Source organism: Lepisma saccharinum, chromosome 21 (genome assembly GCF_977018435.1).
Source record: "Lepisma saccharinum chromosome 21, izLepSacc3.1, whole genome shotgun sequence".
Lineage (NCBI taxonomy): Eukaryota > Metazoa > Arthropoda > Insecta > Zygentoma > Lepismatidae > Lepisma > Lepisma saccharinum.
This window is the reverse complement of record NC_139249.1, coordinates 7,107,338-7,128,749: the sequence shown is the minus strand read 5'-3', so window position 1 is coordinate 7,128,749 and position 21,412 is coordinate 7,107,338. Positions and strand designations below refer to the sequence as shown.

The 21,412-nt window shown below is 36.7% G+C and overlaps 1 protein-coding gene across 5 annotated transcripts in view; it reads left to right on the top strand.

Annotated features, from left to right (window-relative positions):
- Window positions 1-21,412, top strand: part of Hex-A (Hexokinase A) — a 142,733-nt gene that overhangs the window by 106,335 nt on the left and 14,986 nt on the right. For 4 of the 5 annotated variants that reach the window (XM_083143044.1, XM_083143046.1, XM_083143047.1 and 1 more), the window contains exons 2-6: window positions 2,856-3,018; window positions 7,241-7,383; window positions 9,648-9,863; window positions 14,617-14,716; window positions 19,506-19,698. In XM_083143044.1, coding sequence (XP_082999170.1) covers window positions 2,856-3,018; window positions 7,241-7,383; window positions 9,648-9,863; window positions 14,617-14,716; window positions 19,506-19,698 — 815 coding nt within the window. Of the gene's footprint in view, window positions 1-2,855; window positions 3,019-7,240; window positions 7,384-9,647; window positions 9,864-14,334; window positions 14,435-14,616; window positions 14,717-19,505; window positions 19,699-21,412 lie in introns of all 5 variants that reach the window. The other variant, XM_083143043.1, reaches the window with a different exon arrangement.

The following is a 21,412-nucleotide window of genomic DNA, read 5'->3' as shown; positions in this document are numbered from 1 at the left end:
TGGGGACATTTAAATATTTGCACTGCGTTGTAAGTGATGAGAAGTAACTGTCTTTTAGCCACCCGGTTTCTGAACCAAATGGGAATGGCACTGAAATTTTCGTATTTTAAAATCCCTAGCGGAATCCAAGCAAGTGGGAAGTTTTTACTGAATGAATGCGAAACGTATTGCGCAAAACTGAAATTCTTCAGATTCAGACCATTCTCAATATATTGATGCTTGTAATTGTGCAAGAAATGAAAGGAATGTGTCAGCCTCAGCAACGGGTCACGTATGTAGCAGTATGCATTGCAAGCATCTTTGTCGATTGCGTCATCGCGCTGGAAAATGGGTGGATCTAGTGCGTGGTGTTCCAACGACCAATCAGGGTCGAGATTTCAGAGGGTGTGTGCACCGAGCCCCTTTGGTCTCATTCATGACGTATGTAGCTTTGTTTTTTCTGGTTTAAGTGGCAAAGAAACACAATATACCCAATATGCTTCTACTACCATGCACGGTATGATTAAATTTTTGTGTATGCATAGATTACATGGCTTCGAAATGCTTAAATCGGCGTTTGTTATGGATTTTTCCCAGTTTGATATCGATCGCTCTTCCAGATATGGCTGGTTCCACAATGTTGAAGGTGGGTGCCGAGGGGAAGTGGATTACGTAGAAGTACGAATGCAGGTCAAGTCGATAGCATTGACTGCGCGTCATACGGCACGTCGCCCATACACAAGACGAAAGCCATGACATTTTTAGTTTTGTGTTGCGACCAAGTGACAGCCTGTTACGTAAACAAAACCTTGCAATGTGTTGTGATATTTGCCACGCACGAATCCGTGAAAACTAACTAGTGAATAGGAATTTAGCTTCATTTTTCCTGGTGTCTTTTAAGATTTTATCTAGAGTTGGAACCCAGGCCACTTTGAATTATATTTGTTTACATGATGAAGTTAAGGTTATAATTGTTATTTATATCTTTTATATATTGACATTCAAGAAAAATATAATTTGGGATACCTGCAGACATGGGTGTAACGCGTGACCTAATTTTGAGGGGAGGGGCCAGAATCGAATTTCGGGCTTATCTTTCTAAGGGTGGGGACAAATTCAAAAAGTTTTGTATCCCATAAAAATAGCGCCTAGGATTATTTTGCTACATAATTGTTAGATTTTCGAAATCATAAAAAAATACTAATTAGTCACTCACTACTCTGCTCCTTGGGTCCCAGGAGGTTGACAAAAGTATATTAGCTTGTAAATTTTAACAATCCTGAAAATTAGAGAGGGGGAGCAAGTACAGGGATGTTCTTTGTGAGTGTCCCTTCATCAATTTCATGTAATCATTACTAGGGAACGGAACTTTAGGTAAATAAATGTTGTTTTTTTCTGCGATAAGATAGAGACCCTCGTTTTTGCCAAAATTCTGATCATAGCCTTATATGTCAACACAGCAAATTTTATTTTACATAAAAACACATATTTTTCAGTTTTCCGTATGTAAATACATATTATTCAAATTTTCATTTTAAATACATAAAATCGCTCATTGACTTCAGCTACCTCGTAATCATCGAAGGAAAAATGTTTATTCTCGGCACCTCTCTTTCATATCGAGAGTGTTAGGTTTGCTTTGTCTTTGAACACGCTCGCTGGCAGACTTCTGGCGCCTCGCCTACGATCCTATTGGGGGAAAATATTACCCCCATTGGATCTAACCCTCAAGTGCTAATGTCTAAATGTACTGAAATTTTTGGGAAAAATCAAGGTTTTCAAACTTTGTGCCAAATTGCACGTGTTTTGGAAGGTGAAGTAGAGAAAGAGGAAGCTTTGGAAAACTTCAGCGTTAGTGACATTTCGTGCTTCAAATGTTTCTTGTGACGTGGAGCGATCTTTCTCACAATATAAGATGCTTTTTAGAGATAATAGTCACAGATTTACAATGCAAAATTTGGAAAAAACTATGGTGATCCACTGCAACTCTTCCAAAAAATAGCCCGCTAAGAAGTAAGCATTTAGAAACTAATTTCAGGTGTTTAAAATGCATGTAATATTTTGTTTTTGTTACCAAATATATATATATATTTTTTACTTTTCACATATTTTCCTGTTTTTATCACATATTTTCAACATTTATGACATATAAAAAATTAAATATTTCTAAGTTTTTTAGCACATAAAGTTCCGTTCCCTAATCATTACACACACAAAAAGTTTAAATGAATAAATGCATCTCTTGCGCGGAGACACCTAGTTGGCTAATTTCAACCCAAAACCGTCGTCATTCACTTTATCAGTTTATCACGATAAGGAACTGTCCAATATAATATAGCGCATTAGATTTAATCATTCAAAATAACTTGTTACATTACATTGATTGATTTGGTTTATTTTAGTTCGCTTTTTCTTCCACTTTTGGCTAATCGCGATGGTGAAGATAAGTGAAGATACGGTGAAATTGATGAAGTGGCACTCGCAAAGAACACCATGCCCAGACCGGAATTCGAACCCGGAACCCCTAGCACCGTTGGGCGCTGTGCTAACCTGGAAATTATGCAAAATTCAAAGTTTTCTTTATTTTGCACCAGTTTTGTGTGAAAAAAATTGTGATGACATGACATGTAATATATATATATAATATTCTAATGTGAGTTATGTATATATTTTAAAGTAAAATCGATGTATATAATTTGTGTGGAATGCTTCCAAACTATTGTTAATGAGTATTTTGAATAACTTTTAATTATAATTTTCAATTATCGGTGAGGTTTTCGGTTCAAAGTGGTATCGGCTCAACAGAATTTGACAGATTGAAATCGGCCTTGTTTGAAATGCCTTTCTAACTTATCATTGTTTCCCTCTCTTTGCAGATTCGCGAGAAGTGCCAGGAGTTGATCCTGACGGACGAGCAGGTGGGGGAGGTGGTGAAGAAGCTGAGGACCGAGATCGAACAAGGCCTCGGGAAGGACACCCACGGCAAATCCACCGTCAAGTGCTTCATCACTTACGTCCGGGATCTTCCTAATGGTCAAGGTAAGCACCGCCCATTTGCTCGTCAACCAAAAAGCTTAATAGATAAACGCTAAAGAAGGAAGCTACCCAGACTGTTCGCCTCCAGATGTGAGAGTTGCGAAGTGCAAAAAAGCGGAGTTGCCACACGCCTGATTTTTGACCTGTCTTAAATTATACCTTGTGCTGTCAACATGCACCTTTCGCCCGCAGTCCAGGGAGAGGCAGAGAATGAGAGAACCTTTCATTTGCTAACCGTTATACCGCGTTTATTACAACCTGTCCCGGTTCCCGCGTTAGCTGAACGCTGGTTTTTTTCCTGCTGGGGAAAGTCAAAGCCAGGCAGCCAATTAAAATACGCAACGTGGCAAGAGCGTCTACGTAAGCGCCTCGCTCCTCGCTGCCCAGCAGACGATTTTTTCCTCGTTTCTCATTGGCACCGAAACTGTCGAGCGATCCCTAGCGCGGGAAACGGGACAGGTTCTAACAAACGCGGTATAGTCTTAGCCACACCTTGGACTCCCAACTGTTGCTCTGAGGCATGAGTTTGGCAATGTTGTATATATCAAGAATTTTCAGTCGCTATAGAAACTGGATCAACCTGATTGGTTCAAGGTTCACGTGGCCCTCCCTGCGTTCCGAGTTGGTTTTTTGATCGTGCGGGCTTTAGAATCGACGAGCTGTATCTTTGCGGGTGAGCCCTGAGCAACGGGGAAGGGGATGCTATAGGCTGCCTTAGCCAATGCGCGTCATTCAAAGTGTCTATACATTTTATTGCGACACCCTGTATATTAAACAGATTTTCAACTTACTGCGTCTACTTCGCAGTAAAGTGTGTTCAGAATATGTATTCGATATTCTTTTAGTTTGATAGACAATATTTCGATGCTTTTGTTCCTAGTTATCAGATTGTTATAATTTTTCTGCATCCTATATATTGGTGATTTTTTTTTTAGCGTGTATGCTCTTGCCCACTTAAATTTGCCGCGAATAGAATAGTAGTTTTTCCCTAAGGATATGAGTTTCATCATTATCATTCCTATTATTTAACCTACCTACAACATCCTTAGCTAATATTAAATTTATTTATTAAGAGCCCAACAGGCCGAGCCTAATTATAGTTATCTAATTACCTACATAATTAATATAGATCCGCTTAAATGATTATGTACACTCCTGTTCAGATAGTGATACATACTTCGACTGTTCAACCTTATAAAATGTCACTTTATGTGAACAGGAGTGTATAAACTCATACCAAAAATATCAATGGTTTTATTTTCGCTTCCAATCGTGTTGAAAGAGTTTTACACATTTAGGTCAAAATAGCTAATTATTTCCTACCTCAGTACATTAGTTTCAAAACGGTTTGGGAATAATATTAATAAGGAGCAAGGGTAAATTAACACTGCTGGTAAACTGCAAATAATTTCCGAGCTGCTGACGTCACTGTTGTTCGCATATACATCAAAGCCCTTGACACAAAATAGCAAGAGCTTAGTTATTTAATTGGTATCTTGAGGGCAAAAGCACAACCCTGGTTGCTAACGTGCCCATTTAGTAAGGTAACGAGCGTGATTATCGCTTTAATGTACTTGTGCTCAAGGGGAGGCGGAAATTATATATAAGCCAAGCTTCCAGCACTTGCCTGCAGCAATATTTTTCTGTTCTGTGGGAACCCAGTCAGGAACTAAGAAAGCGAGTGTGCAAGGTTCAGTGAAAAAGAACCTTCCTGCGTAACACTTTCGCTGGGAGACCTAGACCTTGAAATGTACCCACTTATCGATCGGTATCGTCTTCGGGCGTAGGATACGCGTCCTCCAATGGCAAAACTCTGACGTCACGGAGCAGGTAAATTACAAATCGGAGACCTTCAATAGTAGAGCAGGTGTCGTTACCCAGGCAGTTGTGACGTTTTTACGCTTTTTGGGGACCCTTCCGCAGGCGGGGGAGGGGGTCGTGACAGCCAAGCAGTTTTCGAACAACCACTATATTCAAATTGCATCTGCGTAGAATTTATTTTAGAGCATTCACATGGTTCATCGCTGTTGTGTAGATAGCCTATACGCAATAGTTTCGTGGTTACATAAGCCTATTTTCCATCATAGATATCTAGACAATAGCGAAACCAAGCCACATGAAAATTCACGTGAATGCACTGGAATGAATTCTAAACAGATGAAATTTTTCCAAATTTGAAGATAATGCCGATTTTTCGAAAGAAGATTAATTTTTCCAAAACTTGGCTTGGCTGGCGAAGGGCAAGGGGTCCATCGGAGCCTAATTGAAAATTCTGATTTACATAGAAACGCAAAATCAAATAAAAAAAAAACGGAACAATTCTTCGTGTAACTAGTATTTTGACATGCCAAAGAGGGGCAGCTCTGTTATTGATAAAATCGTATAAAATTATCATTTTTGCCACAATTATTGAACATTTGCTTTTACAAAACAAGGTATTGCACAGAATTTTTCTTATTTTCACTATAAAATTCAATCCGAACGAAATTCAGGAAAAAATATAAAATTTTCCATACTGTACTACAAATATTAGAGCAAAATTTGTTAGGAGCATAGAACGCAAGTTTTCAAGGAGGGGAAGTAAGGGAAAGGAACTCTCTGCCACTTCCATATTCTCCCATTTAACCCCCATTCATGAACACAAACACACACAAATATTAACCTAACCTTCAACAAATCACATTGTAAATTAATCTAGCCTAGCTCAATATTTCTCCAATTCCAGGATTTTCTAGTCTTAATTGGGCACATGCTGGGTGGGGTGGAGGGAGAGCTCCGCATATTCTCGATCTCAACATCATTCTTCAACCGCCCTCCCCAAGGGTTGTCCCCAGGCAGTGTCCTGCCAAGGATTTTCGAATGGGAGGGGTTATGTATACTTTTTCTTGGTAGTCAGCCCGCATTTTGTCATATTTTCCTACCTTTGACTTTCTTTTTCTTAGGAATACTGGACGAAACGGGGGGTTAATACCCCCATCAACTTCCCCTTGGGCACGCCACTGTCCCCAGGTACAGTCACGTACACTTCTGGACAAGCCGGCGATTGGGTGCCAAAATTGAGGAGGCAAGGGAAGTTTCTCCCCTTTCCCTCTAATTGCCGCCACTGCTTCTGGCTTGTAATAATACCGTTGACAGAATCGTTCAGCAGAATCATTACAACCCAGAAGTGTCTGTGACTGTACCAATTGATTATATGCTGGGTGTTCCCCAGAGCTACTCTGTGAATGGGACTAGGAAATTTAGGGCCTAAATATCACCAAAATATGCAAAATGAAAAAATGCTCTTTTGACCTAAAATTTAAAAAAAATATGCACTGTAATTTAAAAAATATGCCTTTACAACTGAACTGTTTCAAACACCAATATTTAAACATATGCTGAGATTTTTTCACATACTATTTTTAGTTCACTTTATGAGCCCTGTGTTGCAATGTACAATGAATACATTCTGTAAATTTTCAAATAAAAATGATTGCCTATTGTCAGCAAGCAAAGCCTTGTACTGAGTAAAGCGTCCTTCTACATCAGCTGACGCAAGGAGATCATATTTAAAGTATACAATGTCATTCGGCTCAAGTTCTGTAGTATGGAGATAGAATAGCTAATATAGCTACCTGCTTGTGGCGAAACAATTGGAGTGCTTGTACTCAGTTTTGGGGTAAAGTCCATTTTGTGCACTGCATTGTAATAGGGGAGAAAGGTAGTTCTCATAATTTTGCAGAAAATAAACAGTGATATACACTTTGAAGAAATTCAACGATAAGCAAAGCAAATATTTGCTCGGTTATTTTGAGCGAAAGTGCATTTTCTGATTTCATTCCATTAGACAAGGAGAGTGGTGTTCACCATTTTTCAGGAAGTAAACTGGGACGTATAACTAAAAAATTCAACAACTTGAATGAACATAGGAGTAAGAACGAATCCAGTTCGAAAATGCCTGTATATTCCTTGAAAAACCGAAAATATGCTGAATATGACAGAAAATCTATAAAAAATATGACTAAGTATGCACCTAAAAAGCACCTTGATTTTATTAGTTTCTTCATAATAAGAATTTCTGTGTATTTAGAGAGCACATCACCTTTTCCCTTACCAATATATATATATATATATATATATATATATATATATATATATATATATATATTCTGCATTTTATTTATTTCATACAGTTTTGTTGTGTGTCATGAACTATTGTGCTGAATATAATATTTTCTACTTGCAGAGAAAGGCAAATTCTTGGCGCTTGACCTTGGAGGCACAAACTTTAGGGTATTGCTTATACAACTAGGTGACAACAGAATGTTTCAAATGGAATCCAAAATCTATGCTGTTCCACAGAGTATAATGCTTGGTTCAGGAGAAAAGGTATGTTCATTTAGTTTTAGAATTAGGTAAAACCTGTATCAACATGTGTGTCTTGAAGTTCCTCTGAGTGAAAATGAAAATTTTAAAGATGAGAGCCTGATCACTCATTGAATGTTAAGACCTAAGCTGATGCGTGGTAAATGGCAGTGGTGCCAATTTGTGAAAAAAAAAATGGGTGGGTCGCCAGGGGTCCTGGTTCGAATCCTGGCTTGGGCATGTCTATTCATCAATTTCATCATATCATCACTCATCCCCATCTTCGCAAATTAGCCAAAAGTGGCACAAGAAGCGAAGTAAATCAAATCAAATCAAAAACTGAGTGGGCTGAACTTGATTTGATTTTTGATTTTTTTAATAAAATAAGAAATGTCATAAGTTGGTTCAAGATTTGCCTTTTTGTTCCTTGGCCAGAAAAGTTGGGCTTTTTCTTAGATTTCATTTTTAATTTTAATAAAATAAGAAATGTCATAAGTTGGTTGAGGATTTGCTTTTTTGTTCCTTGGTCAGAAAATTTAAGCTTTTACATTTAAAAACGATTTCAGGTCCTTTCTGAGAGCAAAACGTGAATTTTTATAGTGGCTCTTTTTGCCTATTTTAGTTGTAAGTGCCTATTTGGCAGATAACTGCTTTTTAAGTGCCTAATCCAGGAAAATTACAATCTGAAGATGTTTTTCAATTTTTGTGCCTATTTTGTCTTTTCTGTGATTTTTTGCTTGCCTATTTTTAGAGTTTTTAGTGCCTGTCGATCGTCATCCTGGTTATGGGCCCTTTCCTCCCTTACTGTACTAATAACAATGTGACCACAAGTACTGTAAATATACGACACTGACAAGTATCATATTGGAAATGGAACAAATTATTATGAAATGGATAAGTCTGTAATTAAGTTGTGAGAATGAAGTATTTTGTTTTGTATTAAGGGAGACTTTGTTTCTAAAATAAAATATAACAACAGGCAAATTATTGAGCAGGCTTGTGCCCCAAGGCCTAATGAAATATTTCGTTTTTGTATTAATGGGGACTTTGTTTCTAAAATAAAATATAATAACAGGCAAATTATTGGGTGGGCTTGAGCCCCAAGGCCCATATAAGTCGACGTCATTGATGAATGCTTAATTTAATATCAAGGAGAATATTGCCATTTCAGATGAAGGTTAGGGAAATTATCATTTACTCTTATGTTAATCAAGGATTTATAATTGAATCAGCAGGTTTAAGAAGGGAATAAGTCCAAAAAGTAAATTTGTGGGAAATAGAAGAAAACTGTATAAGGTCCAGGATTCATTTCCTTCTTACACCTTATGTTGATTTCAGGGTTCTGTATCTTCCTCCAGGGACTGCTTTTTATATCTTTCTTCACACTCGCGTATAGAGTGACACTTTCAGATGATGTTGAGTACAAAGGTCATTTTGCCATTTTTTGGACTTCATTCCCTTCTTAAACCTGCCGATTGAATTAGAGAAGTCTTCTGCTGAATGAATCAATGCACTTGATTGATTTGGTTTATTTTACTTTGCTTTTCTGTCACTTTTGGCTAATTGCAAAGATGGAGATGAGTGATGAGACTGATGAACGGACACTTACAAATAATGCCCATGTCCAGGACAGGATTCGAACCCTGGTCTTGCATGTGGTATATTGATTAAATAGAAACTTACAAGAACATGTTCGCTGCAAGTGTACCCAGTAGCCACTTGATCAATACTGAAAGTTACCTACATATTAAATATATTTTTTTGTATTCAATTTTCATTATTAGGGTGCAGATTTTGCCTTTTCACTAGGGGTGCCTATTTTCCTGTTTGTACAGGGAGGTCACAAAGTGGGCATACCCCCCCCCCCCTGTATTTTTGACACTACGATGGTTATGGTTGAATGCTTGATATGAACACATACCTGATGGTTTAAGAGTCCCGAACATCGGTATGGAGACTGTCTTTTTTGTAGCACGGCCGAACAAACTCTGCACCATATTTTGGCACAATTCGCGATGGAAATGTAAATAAGACCTTTTTCCGGGAGTTGAAGTTCCCCTCAATAACGTTCGGAAGGGCCTCCAAGATGTCCCAGAGTTGGTTAATCAATGACACAGGTATGTGTTCATATGAAGCATTCAGCTATAACCATCGTAGTGTCGAAAATAAAGGGGGGGGGGTCGCCCACTTTGTGATCACCCTGTAGTTTATAGTGCCTATAAATTAGCCACTAAATTCCCTTTGTTGTTGCATTTTCATATAACATGTGTGTTCTTTTACTTTTCCAGTTATTCGACCACATAGCTGAGTGCCTAGCAAACTTTGTGGAAGAACATGATGTCCAGACTGAGACGCTTCCACTTGGGTTCACCTTCAGCTTTCCTTGCCGGCAAGAAGGCTTAACGAAGGCCAGGCTAGTAACTTGGACGAAAGGGTTCAATTGTTCTGGTGTTGTAGATGAAGACGTTGTGCAGATGCTGAAAGAGGCAATTGCAAGGAGAGGGGTAAGCAAGCATTGTGAAGTTGGAGCACATATGTTGGTAATGTGTGGTGAAAAAGAAATATACAGTTTGTCCAAGAAGTTCCCATACGCCTACATTATTGCATAGTACATATTACCCTGAGATATACAAGGTGGCGCAAAAGTCACCTGATTTTCTTAGCCTATAACTTGGGTTTTAAATTAAACAAGTAGGTTTTTTTGTGACAAACTTTTATTGATACTTGTAAGTTTTATGTCCTCAATTTTTAAAGATAACATCCCATAAAATACTACCATTCGAATTAATGCAAATTTGTGCTCTTTTTATTGCATTTTCCATGGTGTTGGAAATCTGCTGGGAAATGTTTTGAATTTCATGCTGAATATTGTCCTTTTGATGCTGTAATGTCTGACTTATTCACATAAACCAATGACTTCAATTATCCCCAAAGGAAAAAAAATCCGGAGTAGATAAATCAGGGGGGGGGGGGGGCATGGCAAATCACCAACGAGGTTATTTACTCTGCCCGGATACAGATAGATTATCCCTTAAAAATATTGTCACAATTTTTCCACATTCTTGTGGGGTATACTTATTAATTTTTGCATACAATAAATTTTGTGAGTATCTTCTATTTAACTGACAAAACACTACTGATATAAACAAGATGTCACAATGAAGTTCAGTCCAAATAGGATGATTACTTTTGTGTCACCTGTTATATGACTAGGGTTGCTATACATCCCAGTTTTGCTGGAACAGTCCTGGAATGGTATAATTTGATCCGGTTCTGCGAACAGTTTCTTCGGGATGCACTAAAATCCTATAATAGAGCAATATGACAGATAAGACTTCAGTATGTACATTCATGAATTTAGTTATTTAAATGCTCATTTTACAAAACAATCTATATGTTGAACTGCTCCATCTCAATAATACAAGAGTTTTCGAGTTAAAAGAATGTGTTGCACAATGGCACCGCTCAATGCACTTGCTGACAACTAGTAATATGGCTACTTTTATTTCCTTTCATTAGTTAGTCTGTAGTTTTCAAACAAAATGTCGACATTGCGAGATAGAAATTTAGTTCATTATGATTCCGAAAAGGAAGTGCAAGTTTAATGCTATTCTTCGAAATTTGATTTCAGTTTATTAAGAAGTGTGAAGGATATTATAATGAATCTGTGGTAATTATGGTGTGTACATACTATTTTATTGGGTCCAGTTCTTCCTCCTCTACTACAGGCACCTGGTCAGAAGCATCCCAAATTCTCACTTAACGAAATATAGCAACCCTACATTATAACACTGTTACAATACAACCTTTGCCTTGTGCAGTAGCCATTTCTCAGCACTGTAACTCTGTCCACCCACATCAGCCATGGTGCAACAACTGACATACAAATTCAAACAAGCGTTGCATGTAACCTTCAGAGCAGAGATGCCAACCACGAAAATTGAATCATTGCCAACCAGCCAAATACTGGCCAATTTTCAACACTGTCACAACAGGATACATGCAAGTAGGCGTACAGGGACTTATCGGACATATGTACATTGTAATGTAAGGTACTTTTTTTTTTTTTTTAATGAATCTCATTTCCTCTTTGGCTTAGGAAAACTGGGGCAGTTGGGTGATATAATTTATCCCCCTGCCTTTTGTGAATGCCAAAGTACTGCATTTATTGTATTCCAATACATGGTAAGTCAAAATTGATTAAAGAATTTTACACAGTTATTATGATGTAACTATTTATGATGGATAATCAAACAAGACATCAATATGTAGAAAAATTCTGGAAGTTTTATTCCCACTTGGCGCACTTATGCTTCTTTGCTGATGCTCTGCCAGGATCGCTACTCTGGTAAAATGAGGAGTGAGCAGCAGAAGATTTATTGCATGTTAGAGTTAGGGAAAACTCGTTTGATCAAAATGGTTCAAAGACATTTCCGAATGCATTTTGGTTAATTCACCATCCCCGATCCCTGAAGAACATCTACTGTTAATACAAATAAACTAGTATGGATTACTTACGAAACGCGATTGGAAATGTCCTTGCACTATTATAATTGAATCAGTCTTCGCTAACTCCAACACACAATGGTCATTCACCATTTTGCCACACTAGCGATCCTGGCGAGCAGCGGCAAAGAAGCATAAGTGTGCCAAGTGGGAATAGAACTTTTTCTTTATATTGATGTTTTTGTTTGATTTTCTTTCATAAATAGTTCCCAAGTAACCAAAAGTGGTTGGTCCAACATTGGGCGAACCGTACTGAAACTGGTTGGCCAACAGTTGGCCCAACGCAAAAAAATGCTGTTGGCAAACGGTAATTTTGGCCATGGTTCCAATGTTGGGTCAACGTGTGGTTTTTACGTTGGGTCAACGTGTGGTTTTTACGTTGGGTCAACGTGTGGTTTTTACGTTGGGTCAACGTGTGGTTTTTACCTTGGGTCAACGTGTGGTTTTTACCTTGGGTCAACGTGTGGTTTTACTACGTTGGGTCAACGTGTGGTTTTACTACGTTGGGTCAACGTGTGGTTTTACTATGTTGGGCCAATGTATGGTTTTACTATGTTGGGCCAATGTATGGTTTTACTATGTTGGGCCAATGTATGGTTTTACTACGTTGGGCCAATGTATGGTTTTACTACGTTGGGCCAATGTATGGTTTTACTACGTTGGGCCAATGTATGGTTTTACTACGTTGGGCCAGTGTATGGTTTTACTATGTTGGGCCAATGTATGGTTTTACTACGTTGAGCCAATGTATGGTTTTACTACGTTGGGCCAATATATGGTTTTACTACGTTGAATAGGTTTGTTTTCTGATACATACATAATTTATTGTGAGGCCAAATGTAAACAATAGTTCAAGTTATTTATGAAATTAAAAAGAAATACACAGCACTTTCTCAGTCACATGGTATCATTGTTTTCAAGGCACCAAACCTTCAAGTGGTAGCACAAAAACCTTCTAGAGTTTAGTTTTCCACCTTTCATGGAATTTAGTCTGCACATTACATTGCTTAACCACCTTCACAATAATACCTGTAAGAATGTTCTTGTTCTACTAGAGCAAAATAAACAAACAATAAGCAATTCCCAACACATCTTTCATCCATATGGTGGCTGACAAAGGTCTGGTGAGTGACTGCAAGTTAAAAATAGCTTATACTTTCATTAAAAATATATTACATTTCCAGTAAGTGCTGTGACTGAAATATTCGAAAAGAAACACTGTTATATGTCACTTATTTTACACTCTAGAATTTTCAGTATTCTCCTGAAAGTTGTCTACTTAGCATTAAAAAGTTGTTTATAAAACTGATTTTGACTCACGTTTCCATGGTTGGGCAAACGTTGGCAACCACCATTGGCTCAACGTAAGACCAACGTCAATTTGCCAACCAACGTAAAGCCAACCTTTCCCACGTAATAACTGATGTTGGCCCAATGGTGGTGGTTACTTGGGTTACGTCATAATAACTGTGAAAAGTTTTTTTTCTTTTTGACTCACCCTGTAAAACTTCCCTTCTTCAGAGAATATTTTACCATTGTCCTACACATGTCTACATAAACATAATACACCACCATAAAGGTGGAGACAGACAGAACAGGTCTCTGAAATGTTGGTATAGAAACTAAATCCAGTGGTTAAAGGTCCAAATAATTCATCAAGTGTGATTAAGTTAAATTAGCTAAGCAACTTTATTTCTCATTTACAGTGTATGAGAGTATAAATGGTGGGATTTCTATTACAAGTTCCTATCATGAGTTTCTTTCATGAGTTTCTTTTGGAGTAGTTTGTAATGTAAATTGAAAATAACTAAATTCATGGTACACCCCTGTTCATATAAAGTGGGCAGTTGGAGCATGTGCCACATTAACTGAACAGGAGTGTACAAATGCAGATATCAGAAGAGAAAATTTAAGGGTACTGTTAATTCAGAACAACTTTGTTAAATCTGCATATCTTTCGCAATAGAAACCAGAGTTCATTTATATTTCATTTGTATAAGATGATGATTTAACAGATAAATAAGTAAAATAATAATAAATAAGAAGTTGTTAGAATGAAGAGTCAGGCTACAATGCAAATAGTGTATTTCTTTTTAGTCGTGGACTACTATGATATTTTTGCTAATCCCAGTAAATACTAATTCAAATTTACTGTTAAGATGTTCTGCTGATATATTAAAAAAAATATTACTGTTCCAGGAAGAACCTAAATTGTTTATCCATCTCCTAATGTATGCAATGCAGCTTCAATAGTTTTTGTCTGTGTAGTCCTGTAGAAATGTCAAAACTGATTTCAATGTGCACTGGGACCTTATACTACACCTCTTCCAGAGTATTATTTCATTTTTCTGCAGCTTTATTACATGAATCGTGTATATGTGTAAAAATCAAATTTCCTCTGAATGCAGTTCTCTTTTACAGTCCTAGATTTTAAAATCTACCATTACAAGCACAAAACATATTTTTCAGGATGTTCTTATAGATGTTATGGCAGTTCTGAATGATACAACGGGGACGTTAATGTCTTGTGCCTACAAAAATCCCAACTGCCGAATAGGGTTGATTGTTGGTAAGTTCCACATGTCAAATGTCACCTGAAAGCAGCAATTCCCAGAAAATTCAAAAGGATGTGACTCGAAATAGTGAAAAAAAGCAAAAAGTTTATTTTGATTTGTTTTTATTTTGTGTATTATTATTGTTTCATGTTTTTATTATTTTATGTTCTAAAATAATTATTTTTCATTTTTTTAGGATGTTAAAATCGATGTTTGTGCAGTTCTAAATGATACTACTGGTACCTTAATGTCGTGTGCATGGAAAAATCCAAACTGTCGAATAGGTCTTATACTTGGTATGTTCAGTATTGATTTTCAGTATTTTTTTGATGCTAAGTCATACTTAACCATGCTGTCTCGTGTGCCATAATCAAGCATCTAACAGCATGTGGTTTCTTTTAATACCAGTTACTTTCTGTCCTTTTTTTCCCCTCTACTATTCATTTTATTACTATTATTTGTTAACATGGCAATACTTAAATATACCATATACCATTAAATATCTGGGAACTGTTGGTTATATATTGAATATTAGAATAGATTACAGTTTTAAATTATTTCTTTTCTTTTGTGATTTCAAATATAGTGTGATTGCATTTCTTAGTAAATGATGCAAATAATTAAGAAAAAAATGGATGATATTAGACAAAGGACACATTAAAAAAAAACACAGTAAAACTTCTCAATAACAGACAGGCCTCGGGGGGGAAAATAAATGTCTGTTATTAAGAAGTGTCCGCTATTCAGCAAGAAGTGTAGGATGTTACACAATAGACAGTACATACTTTACGAACATAATGTTGTTTTTTTCCTACATTCAAGGAACAAAATATTGTACTACATACGGTGAATTTAAATTTACTAAAGTATCCCTACATTCATTACAAATTTCAAAGAAGAAAATACAGCACACATGTAATCCTTTGCTAAATTACTGCATTCAAAATGACACACTTCTCAAGATAACCACAAAGAATACTGTCTACTGTCTGCAGTTTTAAAAATAAATACATTTGGTGTAACATGAAACAATGCACGCTAGTTTGAAATGCTGGCCGTTGTTGTGTTGGAATTCAGGAATTGAGACTGTTTTCTTACAGGCTGTCAGTTATGAAGTTTTATTTGCGTTTGGGATGTAGTTTTCAGTGTCCGCGTCCGTTATTAAGAATGTCCAATATTGAGAAGTAATATTGCCATTAAATACAATGTATTTCTGCCGGGGAATTTAAAATTGTCCATAAATACTGTACTTTACTGTAAGTTTTAAAGTACTTTAAAATATACATTTTTCATGCAACGGTATAGTGAAATTTATTTCCACACTGATGCAATTATTTCAATTTGGTTTCTGTACCTTGTTTAAGCAAAATTTATAAAACCGAGAAGGAAGAAAAGTTTAACTTATCTAAACGTTTAGTTTCATATGTTCCTTATTATACTCTTCTGTTTCTTGCCTCATCTTCCTAATGGTTCCCTGAAGATCATAGAAGAACTGATTGAAATGGTGAAATAAATAGGGCATTGCTTAGATAATTGCTCTATTCATGTGTATTTAAGACTTTTTTTTTATTATCTAGTTGAGAGACAATTTTATAGACAATTTTATTAATTGTGTATTGCTAGTACTTATTTAAGGTTAACATTAAAAGTACTAGGGAATCTACAACTACTTAAACTAACCCTAGTTTGAAAGTAGAAATCTTGATGTTTGCCACAAGATCATGTTCACCATCTATCTATTCGACACAAACAATTAAAATTGTTTAGACATAAACAATTCAAAAGTAGAATTAGAGAAAGAAAACTTCTAAGGTTCATTCCACATGCCACAATTCAAAAGTAATTTTTGAGGATTGAAATTTTGCAAATGTATGTAATTTTTAAGAACAATTTAATCGTTAACAGGATAACAGTGCAATTCTGCTATTTCTTAATGCTGGATCCCAGTCAACAAGGTAATGTTACCACAACGTTGTGGCAACGTTAGCCCCTAACATACCTAACGTTGTTACAACGTTGAATGTATGTTGATACAACGTTGTGGAAACGTTGTGTCAACATTTAAGGGTCATTTCTTTCAACGTTGCTGCAACGTTGGTTGACAACGTTGTCACAACATATACTGAACATTATGTAGCAATGTTAGGTATGTCAGGGGTTAACGTTGCCACGACCTTTTTGCAACATTACCTTGCTGCCTGTGTAATTTATGAATATAACAATGCATATTTAAAATATGGTTATTTCGCATGGTAAGCTATTACCACTCTTGCCAACCCATTTTTGCATATAATACATATGCGTCACAGTTTCTCTTTACATATTATAAAAACTTTTCCTGCTCCACCACAATAGGCAATTGTTAGTCTGGAGATTGTGATGAATTAACCAATCTCTAACTAACCTGGTAATCAGTTTCTTTTTGCAGTACTTAGCTCCTGATTATATAGTCTAGAATAAAAATATTTATCATGGGAGTTTCACTTGTATTCAACACATTTCATTTTCTGATCTTCCTTACAACTTCAATATTCACACATCTTTCGAAGGATAGTAAAACACATTTTTTCACTAATTACAATCGAAAGTATCCTTATTTGTGTTACTAAAAGTTATGTTTGTTTTGCATTTGAGTCGCACTGCCATCTAGTGTACGCTGTAGGAAATATAAGGTTTGGTGGTCAGTGCACACACAAATTCAGATTAAACAAAACACTCCGATCTGATGCTTGTGGTGCTCATGGTGGTGATCATCCAAACTAAAGTGTATTCAGTGGAATGTTTTTTGTAACGTTGATGCAACGTTATCACAACGTTGTCCCCCTACATACAACATTCATCATAAATACAACATTCTTACAACGTTGTGGCAACATTAGTGTGTTGACTGGGATGGTATTAATGCAATGTATTGAAAAGATGACTTAGATTTCAGTGGGCATTCAATTACATGAAAGTTAACAAGCTAATTGTATTACTACTTCATAATGCTTGTAGAGTCAGCAATATTCATTACAGGTTTGCCTCGCATTTGAATTCTTGGGAACATGAAGTTGAGCAACCACTTTTTTAAAATTATGGATACTAACTGAAATGAACTCTCAACAAAATAAATGGAATTGTTCATATTTTTGTGCACTTTTGTTTGTTGCATGAAGGAACTTGCTTCCAATGGTGAATTTAGTATAGTTTGAACATAACCTATAAATTAACAAGTTAACTTTTCCTATCTTACGGGTGGCTTTGTGTTTGGCTTTTAATTTAATCCAAATTGACAACTGTTTCCTATTCTGCTCGCTCTGACAATATGATGTCACTAATGTTTTTCCTTCTAACCAAGGGTGGAAAACCTACAATCAGTACCGATTATCAATAACATGCTGCCCCTTCAATGGGATTCTTTTATGTAGTATCTCGTTGCATTTATCCAGATCTCAACAGAACCTTCTTGAATGTAATGTCTCAAGATTTAAACGGCTCCTGGCTTGATTAGATTTTTAATATACAATTTTGTTATTCATAGTCACTTTTCTGCCACTTTTGGCTAATTGTGATGACGAAGATGAGTGATGATTAGATGAAATTGGTGATGCATAGAGCCTCATATTTATGGTGAAGAAAGGATCAAAATTCTGGTACTAAATCTAGGTACATTTCATGATCAAAAGCGGAATATAAAATGTCATTCCTGTGTTAAAATGGAGAATAAGACCCATTATTTGATTCACAAACTATACTTGTTACACAAAATAAGGATTTCCACGTTTATGTAGTTGTAAGAGCATTAAGTTTATCCCTGTATAAAAGAGTCTATTTTTGCTCAAATATTTGGAGCAAAATTAATCAATTTTCTATGATTTGCATAACTCTCAGGATAATTCAAGACTTCAGAGAGTGTCGCATTGATAAATAATCATGAACAAGTTTATTTTGCATTTTGCAGTTCACATCGTAACAAAACATGGTAGGAGAATGTACTTCACACCTTTCAAAAACATGAAAAATAAATATTACAGTGTATTATTTCACATTTCGTGTTTCCGTCAAAAACTAAATATGCGTGCCAATAACACCCATGCTCAGGCTGAGATTTGAACCTGGAAACTCCAGTGCAGAGTTGGGGTTGACTAGATGTTACACTGCAAAGCTCTGATGAGAAAACTCCACAGAAGGTTATAAGTTAGCAACAATGAATGTGATTGAAATATCCCTGGATAAGTAGGGAGACATACCATGTTAGGTGTAGCAATTAGGAGATGATATAATGTTGTATTCCAGAGGAGTTTACTCTCACCCAGTGGCGTATTCTCCCATGTTAACTGGTTTACTGTTGGTAAACTAACTTTTTTCATGTACATAGAAATTGCCTGAAAATTTAAAGTTGTTTGACTTCTGTTTTTATTTGACTTGCATTCCTATGTTGTTTGATTTGTATTATAACTAATTAATAAATAATAAATATATACAAAAAATAAGAATTGTTGTGGTCAACATTGTCAAATTTTTAGAATATGCCACTGCTCTCACCTTTGGTGCAAATGGTCCTGTGTTTGATTTATGGTGAGAACTTCAACATTTTGATGTTCATCCATCATTATGAGGACAATTCAGGGAGCATTTTCAGTTTGTAGTTATGCTTCACACAGTGAAAAGTTGCCTGGCAGTTTGGTTTAGTTTTTATTTTATTCGACCTATTCTTGTAAATCTTGCAGATATTTAAAGTTTTCAAGTGGAAAGATAATTTTATTTTCCTTATTAGATAACGCCAGCTTTCGCAATAATATTGTAGAGATGTGAAGGATCTGAACAGCATATCTTAATTTAAATGTGTTTATCGAAAAAGAACCTATATGCACATGCTAATGCTGTTTTTTTCGTAGTAAAGTATTGTTTTTTCAAGTAAGTATTTTTTAGAGGAGGGTGTAAAGGAAAATTTAGCACCAAAATGGCTACAAATTAGGAATTTTTGTAAAATTTTAGTAGGTTGTGGAAACTTTGAGAGGTGCTGAGTGGGTGTTGTTACATGAATGATAGTGCATTTAACCCTGTACCTTTTTCATTGAATTGTGTTTTTTGCCTCCAAAGGAACTGGAAGTAATGCATGTTACATGGAAAAGCTGACCAACGTCGAGAGGTGGAATGAAGATTTTAATGAACCCAAGCAGGTTGTCATTAACCTAGAATGGGGTGCATTTGGAGACAATGGAGTGCTGGAATTTGTACGAACGGAGTATGATCGAGAGATTGATAGGAAGTCGCTCAATCCAGGGAAACAGCTGTAAGTATTGATTGCAATATAGTATATATTATGTTAGGTCTAATTATCGTGGCAATTATGCAGAATTCGAAGTTTCTTTTTATTTGGCACCAGTTTTGCATGAAAAACTTGATTATGTGATTACATGCTGTATTTTCATATTCTGATGTAATTCTTGAGTAGTTTAAAGCAAAACTCTTTGTAGATTGACTAACATAATTTGCAAGCACCAATATCAGTGGGCTTCAGTAAGTGAGTGGTTCTCTTCCACAGATGCCGTTCGGTGTTGCAAGTTGGACATTTGTGAGTGATGGAGTGTTGTTCTAACAATATGAAGCCACAGGTCCTAGGTTCAAATCCAGTGTATGAGAATCAGGGGAGCATAATTTCAAAAATGCTGTGTTCGGTTTTGTTTTTAAGGTATCTACTCACTTTGAAGATCTTTATTTGGAGTCGCATCAATGTATCTCAATCTTTTCTCCTTAGCTATAAAGTGAAGTCATGTATCTCCCAATTTGTTTTTGGATATTTTTCGATCTGACTCGAAATAGAGCTCGTCAAAGTCAGTAGATCCATTAGATAAAAATGAACACCTCCTTTTTTGAAGTAGTGGCCGCGGTGGCTCAGTCGGTAACATGTCTGACTACCATGCTAAAGGTCCCGGGTTCGATCCCCGGCCGGTTCAAATGTGGGAACTTTTCTAATGGTGAAAGTGGCCCCGGCGCCCACCCAGCGTCGAATAACATGGGTACCTGGGGGAAACCCTGGGGGGTAAAGGCGGTCAGGGGCATGATGCGGATCACATCACCCCCACTCACGACCAGATCAAGAAAGTGTGGGGCGTTACCCCCACACCCCCTATGCGCCTTCATGGCGTGGTGCTATGCACAGGGGAACACTTTACTTTTTTATCCTTTTTTGAAGTTACGTTCCTCTGGTTCTCACACGATGAAATGGGTAAGACAGGAGCTGGACCCTCCACATAGGTGGCGTTAGTTGAGCACCATAAAGAGTATATGTGGGTAGCCTCTGCATGCCAATGTGTTTGTTCCTTCTACTCAGTTCTTCGTTCATTCTCACTGTCAGAATTAACATTAATAACATACAGAAATAGACAACCACTTCATTTGTATCTAGACACAGGTTATGCAGAAGGAAACATTGATCAGGACAACAAAATTGAGATAATTACAGAAATAACTATCCATAAGGCTCTTGCATGACCAAATGAGTATTGCTTTTCCCGTATGATGTACTACGTAGGTTGTAAATTTATAAGTGGTAACACTGTCAGGAAGAGGTGATAACACCATGCATGTGCTATCAGACGCTGAGCAATGTCAGTTGGTGCTCATGTCAATGTGTGGAGTTCCAAAACTGGTCAGTGCAGCGAGTGCTGTTGTGTAGGTAGGAGGTTGAAATGAACAAGATTTTGTTCACTGCCCTAAAACGTGTTTGCCAAGGTAAGACAGCAATTTTGGATCAAAATCCAGGTGGCCCGTGGCAAAAATGCACGAGAATGTCATCAATACTTTCATGAAGCCTGTAGCAGCAATATCTAGCTGTATCTGATACTTGCACAATGGTGACAACATAGGCAACCCAGCATGATGCAATTTTGCTCATGTTCTCACTGACACATCCCAACCTCCTCAAGATATGCACTTACCCACACATTGTGCAACTATCAGATGCAGCTAGGTATTGTTACTACAGGCTTCATGCAAGTATTGAT